The sequence below is a fragment of the Gossypium hirsutum genome, chromosome D12, assembly GCF_007990345.1.
Source record: "Gossypium hirsutum isolate 1008001.06 chromosome D12, Gossypium_hirsutum_v2.1, whole genome shotgun sequence".
NCBI classification, from domain to species: domain Eukaryota; kingdom Viridiplantae; phylum Streptophyta; class Magnoliopsida; order Malvales; family Malvaceae; genus Gossypium; species Gossypium hirsutum.
In genome coordinates this window covers 54,358,843-54,379,843 of record NC_053448.1, presented here as the reverse complement: position 1 = coordinate 54,379,843, position 21,001 = coordinate 54,358,843, and the positions used below count along the sequence as shown (strand labels likewise).

At 32.0% G+C, this 21,001-nt stretch overlaps 4 protein-coding genes across 5 annotated transcripts; 2 read left to right on the top strand and 2 right to left on the bottom strand.

The window, feature by feature from the left end:
• Window positions 1-1,974, top strand: LOC107913429 (protein transport protein Sec61 subunit gamma-1). 2 transcript variants are annotated; one of them, XM_016842005.2, is made up of 3 exons: window positions 1-210; window positions 324-439; window positions 1,769-1,974. In XM_016842005.2, exons 1-2 carry the CDS (start codon window positions 117-119, stop codon window positions 437-439), a joined length of 210 nt encoding a protein of 69 aa, XP_016697494.1. In that variant the 5' UTR covers window positions 1-116; the 3' UTR covers window positions 1,769-1,974. The 2 variants fall into 2 exon arrangements, with proteins under 2 accessions (XP_016697494.1, XP_016697492.1); XM_016842003.2 differs by having other exon boundaries at window positions 1,760-1,974.
• A 749-nt stretch (window positions 1,975-2,723) lies between these two features.
• On the bottom strand, window positions 2,724-4,468 carry LOC107913428 (uncharacterized). Its single transcript, XM_016842002.2, has 3 exons — window positions 4,121-4,468; window positions 3,938-4,030; window positions 2,724-3,821 (listed from the first exon to the last, which is right to left on the bottom strand). The coding sequence occupies exons 1-3, from the start codon at window positions 4,166-4,168 to the stop codon at window positions 2,880-2,882; spliced, it is 1,083 nt and encodes a 360-aa protein (XP_016697491.1). The 5' UTR covers window positions 4,169-4,468; the 3' UTR covers window positions 2,724-2,879.
• A 7,230-nt stretch (window positions 4,469-11,698) lies between these two features.
• On the top strand, window positions 11,699-14,071 carry LOC121224273 (deoxycytidylate deaminase). Its single transcript, XM_041107208.1, has 9 exons — window positions 11,699-12,124; window positions 12,209-12,284; window positions 12,452-12,491; window positions 12,581-12,639; window positions 12,734-12,771; window positions 13,022-13,085; window positions 13,333-13,386; window positions 13,489-13,587; window positions 13,768-14,071. The coding sequence occupies exons 1-9, from the start codon at window positions 11,937-11,939 to the stop codon at window positions 13,822-13,824; spliced, it is 675 nt and encodes a 224-aa protein (XP_040963142.1). The 5' UTR covers window positions 11,699-11,936; the 3' UTR covers window positions 13,825-14,071.
• On the bottom strand, window positions 13,929-20,009 carry LOC121224272 (ubiquitin-like modifier-activating enzyme 5). The gene is made up of 14 exons (XM_041107207.1): window positions 19,518-20,009; window positions 18,923-18,991; window positions 18,691-18,804; window positions 18,419-18,547; window positions 18,127-18,195; window positions 17,890-18,042; window positions 17,734-17,770; window positions 17,186-17,268; window positions 17,017-17,091; window positions 16,529-16,603; window positions 16,289-16,375; window positions 16,087-16,211; window positions 15,753-15,802; window positions 13,929-14,377 (listed from the first exon to the last, which is right to left on the bottom strand). Exons 1-14 carry the CDS (start codon window positions 19,605-19,607, stop codon window positions 14,238-14,240), a joined length of 1,296 nt encoding a protein of 431 aa, XP_040963141.1. The 5' UTR covers window positions 19,608-20,009; the 3' UTR covers window positions 13,929-14,237.
• Between the last annotated feature and the right edge of the window lie 992 nt (window positions 20,010-21,001).

The window sequence follows — 21,001 nt, the reverse complement described above, 5'->3', positions numbered from 1 at the left end:
ACTCTCCCACGACGTTTTATAAACTTTGCATTTACACTAGCCCTTCTCATATTAAAAATCTTCGAAATCTCCCTCTAACATCTTAACATACGATTTTGGTTGTGTGGGAGAGAGAGATGGACGCCCTTGACAACGTGGTAGATCCTCTGAGAGACTTCGCCAAGGACAGCGTCCGCCTCGTCAAGCGTTGTCACAAACCCGATCGTAAAGGTATTCCCCCCATTTCTTCTTCCCGTCTCTGCTTTGCCTCCTTTTGTTTTACACTTGGATCTGTTGGAATTTTTGGGTTTTCTTTTTTTGAATGTTTATTGTTTCGTATGCAGAGTTCACGAAGGTGGCTTTCCGTACAGCGATCGGTTTCGTAGTGATGGGATTCGTCGGATTCTTCGTCAAGCTCATCTTTATTCCTATTAACAACATCATCGTTGGCTCCGCTTAGGTAATTTACTTTATCTGCTCGTGCATGTGTATTATGCATGCAAGTTTCAATTCCAAAAAATGGATTTCATTTCTTTACTTTTGGATGAATCTCAATTTTAGGATTTTATTGTGTTTATGGAAAATGGAATTTAGTCAATCTGCAAAAATTGATCAAATTTCGAAGCAATAGCCTTTTCCAAACAATTTTTTGGTTTTTTAAAGCCTAACCCATTAGATTTAAGTGATACGTTATCAACACCTTTGTAATTTTAAAATATGTAATAGGCTTATTCATTCCCGACTAGACCATTGATGGGTTTGTTCAAATACCATGTGTTTTGTTCCATGTGCTTGCAAAACTAGCAACTTCATTCCATCTTTGATAAACTACCATTTGACCTGAGTCTTGGTTGGACTTGAGGATAAATACTATTTCTAAATTCTAATTCCATCAATCTTTTTATTACTTTATTTATCTTTGTTGATCTGTTCACACACACATTTGCAAAACTAGCATAGTATGTATTTGATCTGTATTAGTGAGTCCTTTCTAGTTTCTATGGATAAAAAAAGTATCTCTTTTGGTAGAATAAAGTAGTTTATATAGGGACATTCCTTCTGAGATCTAGTTGGTGTTTTTCGTTACTTTTGCCCAATTTAACATAGATGGAGCTGTGATTGTTATTTATCATTTTCGGCCCTTGTGATATCATAGTTTACTTCTAATGTTTGAGGCTTTTAACTTAATGAGGCGTAGATGTTTTTCTGGCTTAGCATAGTTTGTTTCTTGAGTGACTAAACATAAATACTATCCATGTCATCGATATGTTTTCTTTACATGGATGCCTAATACCTTTCTTATTATAGTGCTTCCTCTTACAAAACAATAGTAGTATATCAGCTGTGTTCTAATGCTTGGCCTATTTTAGTTCTTAGACATTCATGAGGTTCAATCTAAATCTATGTGTTCGGGTAACATCTGTCTTTGGTTTTCGTTTTCTTTACACGCACGCACACACACACACTTGTAACATTTATTAATGTTGTACTTCCTCTTGCAAAACAAAAAGTAGTGTCACAACATCAGTTTGAATTTATAGTATATGTGCTGTGTTTCAATACTTGTTTATGAGCGGTGATCAATTTTAAATCTTTATGTTTTGGTTTCTGGTACCATGTATGTCAAACACACTTTCACTACGTTTCCTCTTACAGAACAAAAAGTAGTGACACAGCATCTGTAAGTAATTATATTACATATGCTGTGTTTTGCTACTTGGTTCTTTTTCTAGTTAGACATTCGTGTCAAAATCTTCACTTATTTTTGCTTTTGGTATAGGAATTGCAGGCTCGTAGAAATTGGTGGGGGATATGACCAGTTGGCGTAGTTGCAGATTCTCATAGAAAATGAATGTTAGAATGCAGCAGTTGGGGGCTGTCCCTCTTCCCTTCTCATTTTACATTTTATTAGTTGAACCAATAGTCTTGAATCTAAAGTAAACTCTCTTGGAATTTCTTTGAGCAATTTGTAATAGATTATGGTTAATTTTTGCATCGACTTTTGCCGTCTTCTTTTTTTTGTGCAATTCTTATTAACCTTCGACTATACTGCACTCATTTGCTGTCATTCACATGATTTCTTTGAAGAAACCATAGTAAGATGAATACCTTTTTGATACTTTAATTTCCAAAATGGGGAAAATGAAAGTTTTTGTAAATTTGAAGTTGGCTTTTGACATATTTAGCCGAAGACTCGAGTGAATGTGAAAACCCATGATGAAATTTCTTGTATTGCGGCCATTCCAGGGTCAAACTCTCAACGTAATTTTTCATTTTGTAGTGGCATTAATTGCTTCTTTTCAAAGTATAATCCAGTCAAAGCTCAAGATTCACTTTTAATTTGAACCCTTCCATATTCACTTCAAGTAAGCTCTATTAGAAACTGCCTAATCAAGTTTCACTTTAGATAAAAATTGGATTGCTTAAATTTATTCATTTGTGTTGTTTTGTCTAATGCAGAAATTGAGTTTGCTTTTTCCGACTTCTGATTTGATTTTCAGTTCAAGCTGAAATTTTGTATTGGTAATAGATTAAGCTCAATATTAGGATATTCGAAGTTGGGTTCTCTTGATAGCTTGACAATGATTCAAGCAAATATCTGAAGTTGACTCTCTTCATAGATTGAATTCAACTTAACAATAATGGAATAAAATTTAATTTCTTTTGCTTGAGAGCATAGCTGTCTCATTTACGTTGCACAAGAAAAGCTAATTATTGAGAATGAAAATGAGCCAGCAGAAGTTGCTGCAATTCTGATTGAATTTCATATATGGGAAGCATTCATTTGACAGTTTCTTCCTGTTCAAAACTCGTTTTATTTGTTCCAAATTCCAAAATATATGTAGCAATAAATTTTAAAACATATGAAATAACGTATTCATATCAGCTAATCCCAGGTTTCACTCACTCATCTGAGATGAAGATGTTGTAGTATCAAACGATTTCTTCCTCACCAACAGGCAAGTTATCCTTGCTGGTTGAGCATGCGTATTCTCCAGACTACAAAGCACGAAATCAGGCCGATGAAGCGCGAGGTTCAACAGATCTTGTCCGACAACTAAACCAGTTGCATCGAGCAGAACATGCCATGAATTCCTATGAGCTTCCGAAATCCAATGCATAGAGTAACGCATCCCATTAACATCAACTGGATACGAGAACAATCCCTTTGGACTATGCTTACATTTTTTCCTGAAATACTGACTAAGTTGTGACCCTTTGATTCTCAAATCCAACCATGTTTCAGGTGCCAATATCACTTTTGATTCCTTGTAACTCGCAAATTCCTTTACATAATCAAGTTCTTCACCAATGATGCTCATGTAGAAGTTACCTTTAAAAAAAGGGTAGCTTTCTCCTACTAACATCATTGCATCCTTGTAGTTTGGTGTGAAGAGAACCAGGTAGTCATCGTCGGGCAATCCGCAGTGTTTCAGAACTTTGTTTCGAGCTTGGATTTCCGGAATCGAAATGAAACTTCCAGGGAAAGACGATTTCTTCGTGAGGATATCGAGCAATCTTGATGGCTCCAATTGAATCCTGTCCAGGTCCGGATGATTGCTTCCGAAGAAAGGTGACGAGGATTCTCTTGAATTACCTCTTGGTGATTTCTTTTTATCATCAATTGCAGCCTCCGAGGACTCTTCATTGATGCATAGACTAGAAAGGTCTATATTTTCTAGCTCAACTTGACCTGCATACTGTGGATATTTTGCCAACACATATTGCTCAACATAGTCCCTTTCCGTCGGTGTGATTGGTCCCGACCATCTGAGATCAAGACCATGAAGCGTCGATATTGCCTCAGCTACAATATGCGCCGGAATCACGGTATGTGCCTTCTGTTTTTCATCATATGCAACAATCAAAACTTGGTTAAATAGTGAAAAGAATTGCAGATACTTGGTAACAAAGACTGAAATATAAATGGATGATGAACATAGTATATGTAGTTTACCTTAACAACCATGCTGCTTGGTCTGCTACTTTGTATAGGTGATTTTGGCATGGATACAAAAGGGGATTCTTTGATTTCACTTTCCATTATTCCCTAATTTTTGTTTGTCAAAATACTTTGAATGAGAATCTTTGGATTCAAGCTTTCGTTTTAGAAAACTTTGGAGGATAATAATAGCTTTACCTTAGATTCTCCATGTGAAAACACCTGATTTTTGTTCTTACACCCCATGGAAACTTGTCTTTTCTCCACTCTTACAGCATTCAGTGATTTGTCTTTGAAAAACCAAAACTGGTATTGAAGAACAAAGCTGGGAAATTTTCAAGAAATGAAACAATCAAATGAAGGAAGATAGGCAACAATGGGAATATGAGGAGCGGGGGGGGGGAGATGGAACTTTGAAAAGAATACCGAGTCAAACTAGAACATTTATTGCTCCATTTGAGAGTCTAAACCTTAAGGTTAATAAGAAATTTGTGACGACAGTGACAACAGCAATGCTTGATAACAGGAAGCTCTTGAGGGGTTAAAAACCGCTACGGTACTCTTTCATTTTATTCTTTGATCCTAACAGGTGGTGTGCAATAGTTGGGACTTGGGAGCTTAGGACAGGGGTTCAAGTTTTTTACCTTAAATCAACAGTACAATGGATTAAACAGGAGTTTGAATTCTGATATGACAGCAAACCAGGAAATGAATTCAATTATAGAGGAAACGTCAGCTAAGGAATTTTAAATTGTTGATGGAGAGTGACCATTTCCAGGTATTAATTTTTTGGGTGGGCAAGGAATCTCGAGGCTGATATGACCAGGTTTGGAGTCAACCTTTTAGAACTCACTTCCTTAGCAAGCGAAGTAATCACCTTGTTCGTCCATGAAACCTGGAATTCTGAAAACCATTTCATTACTTAAGATTCGAGTGAGTTTTGTTGAATACGATACATCTACTATTTTTTAATCCAACGTTACATTTGAACATCATTTGCAAAAAAATAAAGTAAAATTCCAAAAAATATAAATAATTTAGGCATTAGAATTAAACCCATTTAGTAGTAAGTTTATTGCATGGTGACTTTGATATTTCCTTGTTTCTGATTAAACAATTAATTCAATATGATAGAAATTATGCTCTTTATATAGATGCTTTGATGTATACCCTACAAAATAGACAAAAATGATATTTTTAAATTTTTTAAGGGAAAACAAAGAGAGAGCTTATTTTATGTGCAAATTGGCATTCAGAGTATGCTTTTAAATACAACAGCTATGCAAAAACACCCATTTTTCACTTCAACCTAACACCTCAATTTCATATTAATTTATTCATAAATAATAATAATATCTTACTCCTACCCATTTTTAATGTTTAACAAATTGGATAATAGTCGATTGAGTAGTAGTTCGATTGGTATCGGCATTGTTGCCCGTGCAGGAGGTCGTGGAGTTGAATGCGCTAAAGTTCATTATCCTTCTATTTAAGAGTTGGGAAACGATTATGAATAATTTTAGGCGTTGTATAAAAAAATAGATATGATATATATAATTTAATAAAAAATTTAATTTATTTATGTTTTGGAATTCAATTTCGAAAGTAAAAGTGAATATTGACTATAAAAAATTCATAAAATAGAAAAGATAACCAATTGGAAAATTGGAAGTAATACCTGGGCTCAGAATAAAAAATTTCTTTTAAAAAAAACCTTCTCTGACCCAAATCTATTCGCCAACTATAATATAAAACGTAATTAATTGTATAGTGATTTTATTGCTTACCAACATCAAAATTAATCATATTTATAAAGAAAAATGTTATAAATAATTAATAATTGTACGAGTCTATCAAAATTAAAACTATTGTTGACATCAAAGTGCCAAATAATTTTAATATTTAATCTTTTTAAGATACGGAATTATAGCATAAAAATTTATTTTTATAAAATGTAATTTGATTGTAAGACATATACTTTGGTTGTCAAAAATTTCCCTCCCAATAAAAAATACAAAAAATATAAACAAAAAGAAGAAGTTATCATTAACCCAATAATTTAAAGAATAATTTTTACATAAATCATAAAATGTATTCTCCAAAATAAAAATAAATCGTATAAACCACAAATTATTTTAATATAGAATTATAAAATCAAAATATTTCTCACAAAATGTCATTTGCTTAAAAACTGCTATTTTTTAATATCTTTCCTTATAAATTCAATATCGTTATATTAAGATAACCAATCAATATAAAATATGGTCAAAATTATTTCCTCTATAAACAAAGAATCTTTTAAGAATATATTTGATAGACATTTGACAAACTGTTAAAGAGCATACTTCAAGTTGGATATAAATCATAAGAGACAAACAAATATGAAACTTTATTGGATGATTATATGAAATTTTTGGTAATTATGAATATAAAAAAAAACTCCATAAAATTAATCTTTAATTGACATTTGACAATTTATAATAAATTTTAATTATAAAATAATAAACTGTGCTTAAATGAATTCTAATAAAATATCCCAAAAGAAATAACATATAAATAACTTGAATATAAGGATGAAGTATGGTAAGGATAAGGGTGACCCCTCAACTTCATCAAATGTATTCAACTGGTTATGTTGGATTTGATTTTGTGAAAAAAGAATCAAAATTATAATTATGATGAAATAAAAATGGAGAAAACTGATATTTTGATGATAAAAAAAAAAAAGAAGAATTTAATGCTCAAAAGTGAGAGCAAGGGATTGAGGTGGGGAGAAGAGAGGTATTTTATGTAAAGATTTTTAATTTATTTTCCCTTTAATTTTATTCCTATTCCTATCATCCTTTCTAAATTTTATATTTATTGAGTAGAATAAAATTATTTTTCGATTTAAAATTGATTCTTGCAATCTTATTTTTAGAAAATGGCTTATACATTTTCTTTTTTGTTTAAATATAAAATATAATTCTCATAACTTAAAGATTTATTGATTAGGTCATTATTTTTATATTCTTTTTCTTTTACTTTGCATTTATTAAATTTTTTCCCCATAGAAGTTACATTTATGAAAATAAAAATAAAAAATCAACAATGATCGCACCCCCACTTCATCTCAAACATTAGAAACACCTCTCCATCAAAGTTCATATAACATAATTTTTTAGACGCCTCTGTAGAAAATGCAAGAGTTAAAAATCAACAATAAACTTCCTCTCATGGTATGGGTGTTAACTTGTGCTTCATCCCACCAATCTTTCTAACTTTCTTATCCACTTTGAAACCATCCAACAAATCAAAGCAATCACTATCCATTATTAACCTAATAGAATGCATGAAAAGAACCCCAATATTTAACCCATTGGCCAAAAACATTCACCTTATTTCACGTCGTTGGATTGAGCCGCAAAAATCACGTGCTAGTGGTGTATGCATGTATAGGAATGATTTACTCTTATAATAATGAGTGGGTCGTACTAAATAAACAAAATACATGAAAAATCAAAATATAATAACTCTCACTAAATTAAATATATGCTACACAAAAATTCAAATAAAATTAGAAATAATTTTGATATGCGAATAAATTCAAATAACAAAAAAGCTATTTACACACGAAAGAGAAACAATAAATAAATGAGACAATAGAAATTTTGTAACTCATATTAAGATATAACCTCGAAATTTAATCGTGCTAAAGGTGATAATAAAAAACTTCTAACTTAACCTCAAAATTAATTGTGCTTTAAAATCCAGTTTATTAGTGCTTTTTAGTTAGAATTTCACTATAGATCAATTATTAGCGTTTTTTTAATTACAATAACAGGATAAAGTTTGAACAACAAATACAACTAGCGCGACTCGAATCTAGACCATACTTGGGACAACGAACATCCTTAACTATCAGCCATCACATGAGGTTCATATAAATGAATCTTTTATGAGCTGAAAATCTAATATTATATATATATATATATATTATAGCTAGGTTTTTAAGTATTTTTGGTAACTTTCAGTTGTAGACTACTTCTTTGTTTGAAAAGTGGCAGCCTCATTGAAAGGCATATCTGGAAATTTTTCATTCATGAGCTTAATTTGTCACAAAATTCTACAAAAAGTCAAAATTTATTATGAATGCTGGAAAAAAAAATTGCCACTATTTGTAATCAATTTATGGTATACTGAACTACACCTATGAAAGATTGAACGTTAATACTTATGAAATATTACACATTAAAGTGTTTTTAATTATTTTACACTTATGATTTAGTCCTTGTCATCTATTATATAAAATTTCAATTAACCCAAAACAACAGAATTCAAAAATATACATTGTTAAATTACATCGAATTTAAGAATTTCATAATATGAAATATGTAAACGATGATTGTAAAAATTAAATATCAATTATTAAATTACATTATTTAAACAAATCTCCATACATATTAGTTCTCCATAGCTAAATTCAAACGATGAATACCACATATTTGTTTCTTATCTCTCATAAAACAAACTATTTTTATATATTTTTTTTCAATATTTATTGCAAATCTATACCACTTTAATTATAAATCTCAAACTACACAATATAAACAACCAAGTTTGAAAGTAAAAATGTTACCCTATTTCTATATTTTACCAACAACATGGAAAGAGATTCGTATTATGGGAAATCTAGAAAGGCTTTTTACTATTTCAAAATTTGTACATGTCAAAGATATCATGTAAGATACATATTCCTTCATAAATTATGTAGGTAAACTTTGATCTCAATGACAAATTGGTCACTCAACTTTTAATTCAGTTGCTAAACTTAAAAAAAAAAAAAACAAATCAGTCACCATTAACCATTTTCCATTACAAACATAACGGAGCTACCATTTTTCGTTACAGACTTAACGGAGCTGTCATTTTTCCTCCTTTTCTCTCCCTTCGTCTCTGCTAACACACACATACATATTACTATAAACGATTGTGATCTTTGTTGTAAATTTAAAAGGTTAAATAATTCTATTTTAAGAAAAGAATACTTATATCAAACTTAAAAGAATTTTCAATTTAATGATATATTATATCGAATCAATCATCAATTTATGATTCATTTAAACTCTTTTTTGATAAAATTTACTTTCAATGCATTCTTATAAATATAATTTTAAAAAATAAATATACAAAATGCACATCCGTATATATAACAAAAAAGCATAATTAAGAGCATAAGGTAATTATAATATTATGATGGATGGTTGAAGTTTTCGCCATGGGACTTTCCTTGAAGCTCCACTTTGAAAACGACCACAAAACAAGGCTTAGTTCATACTTTGACTATTTTTTTCTCTCTCCCTTTCACTATCTTTAATCCTATATTCTTTATTTTTCTTGTGTTTTCTACTTTATGATCATTAACTAGTAATCTTTCTTAACTTTTTAAAACTAATTATATCGATTTGTCTAATCTAATTTTATAACGACTACACTAAAATATTCTTTAAATTATTACACCCTTATTTAAAAGGAGACATTGTTAAATAAACTCTCATCCTATCCTATGATTATGGCTCTTTTTTATGAAAGTTGGGAAATTAGTCTTTTAACTCTAATTTATTAAATTTTGATTTCGTATTTTTACAAAATTAAGAAGCTAATTCGATTAGATAAAAATTTTCAGTAATTTAGAAATCAACAAATCAATTGCAAAGTAATAAAAATTAATATGTTTATAAACAATAGAATTAACTTCTTAATTTTTGAAAAATACAAAAATTAAATTATCACAAATTAAAAGAGCTCACTTTTTTTTTGTTTTGATGGGTTTACAAAAAAATTATATAACTTTTATTAAAAAATATCAACATCAATCCAATAAAAGATTAGAGTCCTTTTTTAAAAATTTTATAACCAGTCAGTATTATATTTTTTTTAACACTAGCTGAAGACTGAGACGGGAATGGAACCAGATAAATTTTTTTATATTTTTATATTTTCTATTTATATATATATTTTTAGATTTTTAAAATTTGTATATAACTTATTTAAAAAAAATCAAATGATGATGTGAAGTGGTGGATCTTGAAATTAAGTTTTGAGGGGTCTAACTAAAATTTTTAAAAATTTTGAGGGTTTTAATGAGAATTTTCAAAAAGAATTGATAGGTCTAATTAAAACTTTCAAAAATTTTAGAGACCTTATGAAAATTTACAAAAAAAAATTGAAGGGTCTAATTGAAATTTTGAAAATTTTCAAAGATTTAATAATAATTTTAAAAAAATTGAAGGGTCTAGTTAAATTTTTTTTAAAAAAAAGTAAGGGTATAAATAAAATTTTCAAAACTTTGAAGGCTTAGGCCCTAATGAGAGTACACCTCTAATAGGTAGTGTGATACCATCACTTTTTTAATAAAAAGAATAAATTATTTAACAAAACTCAAGATTGGAGATTAATTTAGAGAAAAGAATGATAGATGAAGGTGGGAAATTTGGTGAGGAATTAAAAAGTAAATGAATAATTTTAAAAATTGAAATTTCGGGTTATTTGAGGTGATAAGTTAGGTATATAATAGGATTTTATAGTTTTCTTTAAGAAGATTATTTATAGGGTTTAAAATTAGATTTCCAAATCATAAATTTAAACTTATCTTCATCGAGATTCATTTAAATTAATACAATCTTCACTCATAACCTAAATTCTCACCCTTTTAATTTTTAAATTATTGTATTTGAATTTTGAAGCGTAAAACTTAATTTTAAAAAGCACTCCAAAATTATTATATTTTACCTTAAAGAAATTAGGTTAGAATATGTTGTTAATTTTGTACGATTAAGTAAAAATTTCAATCAATCTAATTTTTTAATTTAAAAATTTTAACCTAATCATCATTACCGATAATAATTTTTATCAAAATTTGTCAATTTCTATCAACAAGGGAGGAGACACGGAGGAAAATGTGGTGATGCTAGTAATAGACAGTTCACCCAATGCGAGTGGAGAGCTAAAATTGTTAAGTGAGTAAGGAGATTGAGAATACAAAAGATAAGGTTGAGAGCAGTATGGTGGCTAGGATGCTTAAAGGCCAATCCTGTCTTCATCGCCCAAAGGAATTTATATAGAGAAAGAGTTTCGTGTTTGGTGGTGCTAATGCGGTGAATCTGCTATCATGCCATCATTATGGGACAAGTCCACGTGGGAGATATATATAAAGATACTTGTGATGAAACACATTCCGTCATTCCTTCTGAATCGTAGTTCAGAGTAATCAAGTCCAAGTGGAGTTTGGTGGCCTAAAGAGTCACATTCGGAATAAAAGAGTAGGTATTGAGTGAAGACCTTCCATAGAAGATGGGTGGTTGCTTCACAGGGGTGATCAACTAGGATCCTTCTAGATAAAATGAGAGGTCAGTTGAAATTAGGCCTCCCAGGCCATATGCTTCTTAGTGACTAATCAATCGACATTGAGCGAAAATGTGTTTCTTAGGTGTCCCACTATGCTGTCACGTGTTTGATGCCGAAGGAAGTATAACAATATTAATGATTGGATTAGTATATGTAAATATAAAAAAAGTAAAATGAAATAATTCTTTAACTTTTTAAGTATAAAGAATAAATCTCAAATTTTATTAAAATATAAACGGGTATATTTTAATTAGAAAATTATGGTATTTAAATTTTAAAAAATTTAAAGGAAGTAATGAAGTTGAAGTTAAGAATGGAAATATTGATACATCTATGTCAAAATTTGCTTAAATGAGTAATTAAAATTTCTATTTAACATGTATATACCACAAGTTCAGATCCTTTCTTCTCCTCACCAATATTGGAATAAAAGATTTGAATACCGACTTACTCTGAAGCGCACGTGCGATGCACTCTCCCGCCCTTCCTCAGCTTTCCCGCTATTTTCCCAGCAGCTCAGCTCTTTAACCCGAAGAAAGTAGTAACATTTTCTAAAGGAAGTAAAAAAATCCCAGTAGATTTTCTGGCATTTTCCTCCAAGGAACAACCCCTTTGTCCCCTTTCCCTCATGAACTGCCGCGATGTTGCTCTGGTCTCAACGGCCACTATCTTTGGGGCTTTAGCCTCTGCTTTTGCTTACTATACATTCTTCTCCAACCCTATTAAACCGTCTTCTCGAATCAATTCGACTGCAAACGGCGGCGTTTCAAAGCAACGCTCTTCTCAGGATCCTTTCGATCCTTCAAAACGCAAAGGGTTAGTAAAATATTCGCTTGAATTTCGTATTCTTGGTTAAAAATCTAATCTTTCTTTAAAGGGTTATTTTTGTTTGTGTTTCAGATATTTGTCATGGGATGATTATTTTATGGCAATTGCTTTTTTATCCGCTAAGAGATCCAAAGACCCAAACAGGCAGGTCATGATTTTAGGTTAAAAGGTTTCATTTTTCCATTAAATTATATATAATCGCAGCTATCCATAGTGCTTAATTTTGCAACTGGCTTGTTTATTTGTTTGAATATCTAACTTCTGGATAAGATAAAATTGAGACGTTTGATTTTAATATTTGTATTGGTTTTTCAGGTTGGTGCATGCTTGGTGAGTCAAAATGGTATAATACTTGGTAAGATTTTTGCTTGAATTTCAATCTTTAAATTTAGCAAATACTAGGCAGCATAGTTTATGGATGTTTTTTTTCTTAACTTTGTTCAGGCATTGGCTATAATGGGTTTCCAAGAGGTTGTTCTGATGACCAGCTTCCTTGGGCAAAGGTTTGATATATGTTATCAATGAATAAACTTCCAAGTTCCAACATTTTCAAGGCCTAGTCCATTTAATAAATTTGTGCTTTTAATGATGTCTCAGATGTCCAAATCTGGGGATCCATTGGAGACAAAGTATCCGTGAGTACCATGTTTTCTTTAGCTCTTACTCATCCTGATTTGCAACTGATGGCTTAATATTGTTACTTATGTTTCTCTCTGTATTCGTTATTCATGGTCATTCATCTAGTGCATTAATCATATTGTGTGCCCTGAACCTTTGGGATGAGTTAGTTGCAGCTGCTTTTATCAAATCGAAAATCGTTTTTGCGATGATTGAATGCGCTCTTAATACTCAGGTCCGATACTTATTTTGAATGTTCTATTGTAGGTATGTTTGTCATGCTGAAGTCAATGCTATCTTGAATACAAATCATGCATCCGCAGCTGGCCAGGTCAGTTACTCAAACGCTCTATCGCCTCACTGAATGCACGAACCGAGGATGCTTGAAAACATGCATGATTTGAACTTTAATAGACCCCAAGTTAAAGCACAGTATCAAAATTTTATAATTTTACTAGTATTTTCTTCTGGTTTTTCTTACAAGTTCCTGCTACTACAAGTTTGCAATTGGTTTCCCTGTAAAGGTTCACCAGTAATGGCACTGAGAGGATCTTCCATGTTGTTGTAAAATTTTGCAGAGGCTTTATGTGACCATGTTTCCTTGCAATGAATGTGCAAAGATAATCATTCAGGTTTGATACTAATTTTATGGTTGCTAGTAAATAAAGACTCGTCGTTTTGCTCTTTTTCATCCGCATTGTGGTTTACCACCTATGAATTTGGCTATAATGCAGTCAGGTGTCTCAGAAGTCATATATTTTATAGAAAAAAGACTGAATACAGACACAGCATATGTTGCTTCGCACAAGCTGCTATCAATGGCTGGTGTTAAGGTAATCCTTCGTCCATTGTTCGATGATAACAATGATATTAGCTTTACTCAGTAAAGCTATCAAGGGCTGGTAGTTTTTCAGCACAAAAATGTCTTCACAAGCTTTATCTTATTCAGTTTTCCGTAAGATTCTCTTTATTTGTGTTTAATTTCCTCAAACGAATCTGTATTTTCTTTGCAGGTCAGAAAACATCAGCCACAGATGGACCAAATTTTACTCAAGTTCATGGAGTTGTAGTTTTAGATTCGTGTCTCAGTTTTCATCTTGACAAACAAGATTGTCGCTTCTTTTTATATCTTGCCTCAAGACGTTCGCTGTTGTAACTGTAACACACCGTAACAGTCACAATTTATGTCTTTCAGATTCGAGATGATAATTGAATACATATGTATTTCCAACAAGAATATGCTCATTTGAGATCATTGCATGATCCAAAGTTTTGGGCATTGTCTGTATCTGTTCAATGAAAGAAAAATTGTTCAAACCCTATAATGTATAAAATTTTTGGGAATGGCTGGATCATTTTTACTTGAATGTTGAACCCCAAGAACTGCTGCATTTCCCCCTCAATGGTAACAAACTATGAACTCTAGGAGTGTTCCTAATTTGCCAAAGTCACCTATCTCTCAACTATAAGTTATGTTGGGACGTTATGCAGCGTTCAGAGCCTCAAGTTGCCGCCGCAGATCTTCAAGGTCATCAATAGCGGAATCTGTGGCTCCAGATGCCTGGGGCTTTTGAAATTCATCCGCACTTGGGAGCTCACGAGTGAGACCTTCTGGAAGCGCATCTGAATGAATGGAGAGAAAAGTAGCTTAGGGAAATGAGAGAACAATATAACAAGCAAATGAGACGCTTTAAAACTTAAAGGTAACTAAAACAGTTTTAAAGCACAATATAACAAGCAAATGAGAGAACAATATAACAAGTAAAGCACAATACGTAGTGCAAGTTTTTGTAAGTTTGTGTACATGCACAGACACATATATATCAAGCTTAACATTATAATGAACTCTAAAGTGCGGTCTAGTTTATCTACAAAACATGCAATTCTTTTATCAGTCAATACGCACATTTTTCTTATGGTAACTGTTTGTTGAATGCTCAAATATTGCAAAGTATAGAGTTTGATACAATTAACCCTATCTATAACAGCCCATACTCTGACAACATTTCATTATAACAGCCAAGTTTGTAGTAGAACTGATTTATGTTTTATTGGTATCCTTAATAACAACAACAACAACAACAACAACAACCATATACTATGCAATTGTTTTATTGGTTAAGATGCATAATTTTCTTACAGTCACTATTTTTTGTTGAATACTCAAATATTGCAAAGTATAAGTTGATACAATCAACTCTATCTACAACAACTACCTTCTATAACAACATTTTATTATATCAGCTAAGTTTGTAGTAGAACCGATTTTTTATGGTTTATTGTTACCCTCTATAACAACCACCATAAACTATGAAGTACACTTTTTACTAAATTAGTTTTCTATAATAACTTCTCGCCTCAAATTTTAGTAAATTTAGTTCTATTCCTAAGTAAAACAAAAATCATAAATTTTAGTTACGATATTATTTCAATAAAATGTTTAAATTTTACATAAATAAAATATATTAATCATAATAGTCTTTAATAAATAAATTTACATTTGTGAATTTTATTAAAAATATGATCTAAATCTCACTAATTAATAATTAATATATAGTTTTTTAAAATTTGAAAATTAAAAAAAATTCAAATATGATCCAAACCTTAAATGCTATTATAGGTGTATAACAAACATCTGTATATAATATATAACATTCAAAATATCGGTAGACAAATGAAAATATTAAAAAGAGGATTAACTGTATTATCCCTTTCTTCCTAGTAAAGATATATCAAATGATAAAAAAAAAGTGAAAAAAATAGATGATTTTAAAAGAGAAATTCAATTAGGCAGCTTATTTACACCTATTGTCTTGCAAAAAAGCACACCTAGGAGCACTAGGCATGCACCTCTAAAACTCTATTCATATATTTAAAACTATATGAGCAGATAATGCAATCATATATAAAAGAAAATCAGCAAAAAGAAGAAAAAGAAAAAGAAGAAGAAGAAAACTGGAAGAATGTTCAAAATAGAGAACATAAAAAAGAAATACACCTGAACTTGTGCCACATGTACTCTTTGCCGGCTCATTATCATCGACAATGCTGCAAAACAAGACAAAATACATAAGCTGGTTAACCTCCTGAAGTAAAACCATATAATGATATGATCCATGAACAGAATATATGCAAAACAATCTATAACATCTTTTATTCTTTTAACATCATAAGAAATACGTCAGTAAATCATTTATATAAATTCGCAAATCCAGTCAAATGTCGGAACTATATAACAATGAAAACCCAAAACAAAGAGTATTAGTTTTCAGAATCTGAACAGAAGGTTGTGTAACATGCACTGGTCCATCTCCCAGTGTTGTGATTTCTACCTTATGTTCCACTCATTATCAACATGGAGTGGCATATCTCCTGCTGTGGCAGCGGCAGCAGCTTCAGCCTCCATCTTCGCTTTAGCTGCAGCATCCCTGGCTGGCTTTGCACGAATGTATTCTTTCTGCAAAACAATAATCCATTCCATCATCAGAAGAAAACCCAAGTGACCAGAAAGACAGAGAAATCTCTTTCTCTTACCTGCCGCTCCAGACAGGCAGCATTTGAACATTGGGGATTTGGCTTCATTGTCATTGTTGGGAAGAAGTCTTTAAGAGAACTGTACCCCTACAATCAAGCAACGAAGCCAAAATCTATCATAAACCAAAGGCGATCGCAAGAAGCCATTAATAATCTGGAAAGAACACCTCACATAAAGCAAATAATTAAACAACAGACACTGTATACCGAAATGGGAGGAAGAGCTAATGTAGGATTTACCAAGTAGGGAGAAACGTGTCCAAATCCCAACAAGAACTTTAGTGTATTTTGAACTAGAAGCCCAGCAACAACTCCCTGATAAGTTAGTTCACATACTGGATGTTAGGAAAAGCACGGAAAAAAATTATTTTAGGTACCAAACAGTAATATTGACAAATTAATGATTATTGCTGATACATATGCTAAATTCAATTTAATGATTTAGGTACCAAATGGATGAACAAAGTACATTTGCAGCACATATCCATGCATGGCATAAAAAGTACACAGGCATGCACATATTGACATGCATGCCTTGATGCATTGATATATGTATATGTGTACGTGTGTATATGTGAGTATAGACAGAAACAATCATGTCTTATATTTGTACCTATATGTATAGGTTGATGAATTCATGCCTATATGTTCATATGCACATGCATGCAGGCATGCATACTACAAATGAGAAAAAGCCTAAGGATGCTGCTAAAAATGAAAAGCCTTACCATGGTAGTTGGCAAAGATGCGGCACAAACCCCTTCACGCTTGAGTGTTCGTTCATCCACTCCAGATGCTACAACCTATATAAAGGAATAAACAGCATACTGACTTTTCACATTCTTATTATTTCACATCCACATTAAGCTAATATCTTAGATTAATGGATGAATGTACCAAAGGAGGTGCACATGCAAAACAAGCAGTTTCTCCCGGAATCAGCAACTGTATATGACCTGAAACTGCATCCTCAGATACACCTGTCCAAAAATTTCCTCTCTTCAGTAATCAGAAGCAGCGGATGGGCAATCCAATAATACCTTTTATATCTTTACTTGGAATCTTCTCAGAATATTCTCCGCAGAAATGCAATATGGATAAACACATGGTATGCAAACCACTAAAAGTTCAAATTGACACATGAAGAGGAATTACACTGTAGTTATCATACATGTGTCAATGATAAGTCCAAGTATACTCATAATCTTTTTTTTCATTATACGAATATTCAATTAATTAGAGTCAAAACTCCATATGCATCCTTCAAAATCTTGTAGTTTAACCATTTAATGAGGAAGTCTATCAATTTCACAGGATTACAAGCATCTTTCAAAAGGAAACTTTGTGATCCAATTGAAAAACTAAAAATAATAGAAGGCATTTCTTAACCAACAATGAATTAAATTAACTTGATTACTAGTAGCTAATGAAAAATAAGTTCTTACCAGACTCCATCCATGCCTGATTCAACTCAGTGCAAGCCTGTATGTTTTAAAAAGAAATAAAAAACAGTTCATTTATAAGGTGGTCATCAAACTCAGCACCTATTAACTTAGATCCAAAAGAAAAACAAGCATGTTTAGTGTAAAAGTCATGATAACCTGGTTGACCACCATCCTTGCTTCGTAATTGTCTACACAACTTAAAACAAGATCCACTCCGCTACCTTCCTTACTTGGGCGAAATGTTTTATTCTTTAAGCTTGACATAAAGGTTTCAAATCCTTGTACGGAAGTGATATTCAGCGTATAGCTCTAAAAAAATTAACCAAGCATATGCTTAATGCTTTTACCCATAAAACATTACTAAATAAAGGTAGTGGAAAAAAAGGCACTTACCTCAAGCACAACATCAGGATTGATATCTGAAAGGGTCTGAACAGCAGCATCAGTCTTTGTCATACCAACCTTAACCAAAAGAAATTTGGAAATCAGATTATTCATATAAAGGTACAGAAACAAGCTTCTGTCTTTATCAATGCAAAAAATGTAGCTGCAGCAAAAACAATTAGTGGTACTTCGATAATGTTTTATTATTTTTAGGGAATCTTTGGCTTAACATTTAATAGAACATGTCATTTTCCAACTAGAAGACAAAACAAAACAGTTAGGAAAGGGCATGTATACTCACCTGATCTGGGCGAAAGAATAGCCTATTCATGTTAGCCAACTCCACTTTATCATAATCATACAACAAAAGTCGACCAATGCCGCACCTTGTCAGCATCTCAGCTGCAACACTGCCAACACCACCAATACCCTGCAAGTTCAAGAAGATTATCAATGACAACAGAATCAGGAAATAAGAACTGTCAATCTACAGTAAAATGATGGAACTGAGAGTATGTGCTAGGCAAGGCTTTATTGAAAAGGGATCTAGCAAGCAGAAGATAAAATACTTACAACTACGGCAACTGAGAACTCCCGGATCCTTTCATAGTTCTCCACGATACCCATTCTTTGAAGTGCCATGAGCCTACTATAGGGATTGCTATCAACCACCTCAGCACTCATATCCTGCCACCAGATTTGATTAGATATGCATTAGTATCACAACCATAAACCATAACCAGAAAAATATGCAGAAAAGGAACTGGCAAAAAATTGTCAAGGAAAAAGTGCATGAAATGAAAACCTTGACTTTTGACCGTCGAACAGGTACAGACTTAGCAAGATGAGTAAGACGATCAACACGCAATTGCAGCTGGAACAGGTATAAACAAGTTAGAACCAAAATAAAAGGCTCAAACATTGCTAAATACAACTTTTTCTATCTTCATAACTACAATTTTTCACTCATAACTACAATTTTTCAAGTTTTCCTGCATGTTATAAACAAATTCTTCATCACAGAAACATTAATTCAACTCTGCCTAATAGAATCTAGACATCCTTGAAAATAACACAGACACTACATTACCAATCTTCATTGGTAGATAACATAAAATGCATGAATAAGTTATTAACATACACAAATTAGCAAATTAACTGAAAAAAGAAACCCTCAAAGAACCCAATTAAAACATAAAATGTAGCAGACGAGACAACTGATAGATCGACAAAGATCAACCCAGAACCGAAATGAATCCCATTATTCACAATTCAAAAAGTACAAAACACAATAAAGCTGCGAACTTTCTAGATCCCCCCAATGGTCTAAAAGATACTTCTCATTAAACCAAATACTAGAAGACATGCCTGCATGTAATTTTAGGTTGATGAAAATGTACCTTGTCAATTGAAGCATGAAGAGAAGGATCAGACAAAGATTGCCTTAGAGACAATAGATCATCAAGCATCTCTTTCAATTCCACCTCCATTGTTGATCTTTCTGTTCTTCTCTGAAGACCCAAAATTTGTGCTTGTGTTGGAATCCCAGAAATCCTGCAAAACTGCTATCGCAGTGGTTTTTTTGCTGCCCCTTTAATTTCGATTCCGGTTTTGCACGCCCAGGGTCAACTGTTTGCCAAAGCTGCTTTTTTGATGTAAGAATCAGTTTTCTAATAGCGTTTCGATTTGGGTTTCAAGAGTGCGAAACTAAAAATTAAAAAGATCGGTGAAACAATTGGGCTCAAACTATCAGAGGCTAGTTTTCGTCTGGGTTTATCCGCCTCAGAGAGATGGATTTCAGGGATTTAAGTCCAAGGTCATGAAAGCCCCATCAAAAGCAGCAACAATCATCTGTTTTAGGTTAAAATCTGCCATAAATACTTGTACTCTTCAAAAACTTGAAATTTGATCCCATTACTTTTATTTTTCAGAAATTTAGTTCTTCTACTTTTTTAAATTTCGAAATCCATGCCAACTGTTGATACTATTAATTTTTTGTTAAATTCAAGTTAATTACAACATCATTTTTTCAATTACATGCTATCAAGTGAGTTATTATTATTATTTCAAAATGTTACACCAACAAATTTAATGAAAAAAATTTAACAGTGTCAACAGTTGGATTTTGTTAATACTGTGATACAACAAGGAATGAGGAGGAGGATATGATGGTGATGACGAAGGCCGATTCACCCAGGTAGGGTGGAGAGTCGAAGGTTACTAAGAATATCATGTTCTTAACAAAAGGTCAAGAGCTTGGAGGAGCGAATGGTCGACCTCTCACATGTTTGGGTGGTTAAGAAAGGAGGTGAGGTTTCTAGCGACCTTCCAATTGGTAGTTGGTGGAGTTCATCCGTTAGGTGGCTTTTGGGAGGCTTTTTGTCTTGTCATGTGTCTTCATTCGTGGGGAGGTATAAAATACTTAAATTTTGAAATCTAAAACGTAGAGTGACTAAATTCCTGAAAATAAAAGTACATATACTAAATTCTAAACTTTTAAAAAGTATAAGGACTTATGGTATATTTTAACCTTTGTTATACGTAAAGTTATATTTTTTTGTTAAAATTTGTAAGAGACCCCTATACTCTTTTAAATTTTAAGATTAATTCATGTACTTTATGTAACAGCCCGATTTTTAGTAATGTCCGAAATAGTGGTTCGAGGCCACCAAATCTGGCGCTCGTAAATTTTATTATTTAATATTTACGAGTCAAATATGGTTTAAAAAATTTTTGAATTAGTAATTTATGTCTTATAATGAATTATTAGATTCGAGTGATAAAACCCTAGTTTAAGTGGTTTTAGAAAATGAGGTATCGGGACATCGTTTCTATAAACCGAGCCGTAAATATTTTTATAAATATTTACGGAGTATCATTAAGG

Bases quoted from the DNA above. Each gene is read 5' to 3' on its own strand.
- LOC121224272 (XM_041107207.1), bottom strand. From the start codon at position 19,607: ATGGAGGTGGAATTGAAAGAGATGCTTGATGATCTATTGTCTCTAAGG. The intron at 16,604-17,016 runs GTAAGGCTTTTC...CTAACTTATCAG, and splicing joins CATCTTTGCCAACTACCATG to GGAGTTGTTGCTGGGCTTCT. The intron at 16,376-16,528 runs GTAAATCCTACA...GCTTGATTGTAG, and splicing joins GACACGTTTCTCCCTACTTG to GGGTACAGTTCTCTTAAAGA.
- LOC107913428 (XM_016842002.2), bottom strand. From the start codon at position 4,168: ATGGGGTGTAAGAACAAAAATCAGGTGTTTTCACATGGAGAATCTAAG. The intron at 4,031-4,120 runs GTAAAGCTATTA...AACAAAAATTAG, and splicing joins TTTCACATGGAGAATCTAAG to GGAATAATGGAAAGTGAAAT. The intron at 3,822-3,937 runs GTAAACTACATA...GATGAAAAACAG, and splicing joins CAAGCAGCATGGTTGTTAAG to AAGGCACATACCGTGATTCC.
- LOC121224273 (XM_041107208.1), top strand. From the start codon at position 11,937: ATGAACTGCCGCGATGTTGCTCTGGTCTCAACGGCCACTATCTTTGGG. The intron at 12,492-12,580 runs GTAAGATTTTTG...AACTTTGTTCAG, and splicing joins TCAAAATGGTATAATACTTG to GCATTGGCTATAATGGGTTT. The intron at 12,772-13,021 runs GTGAGTACCATG...GTTCTATTGTAG, and splicing joins CCATTGGAGACAAAGTATCC to GTATGTTTGTCATGCTGAAG.
- LOC107913429 (XM_016842005.2), top strand. From the start codon at position 117: ATGGACGCCCTTGACAACGTGGTAGATCCTCTGAGAGACTTCGCCAAG. The intron at 211-323 runs GTATTCCCCCCA...TTTCGTATGCAG, and splicing joins TCACAAACCCGATCGTAAAG to AGTTCACGAAGGTGGCTTTC.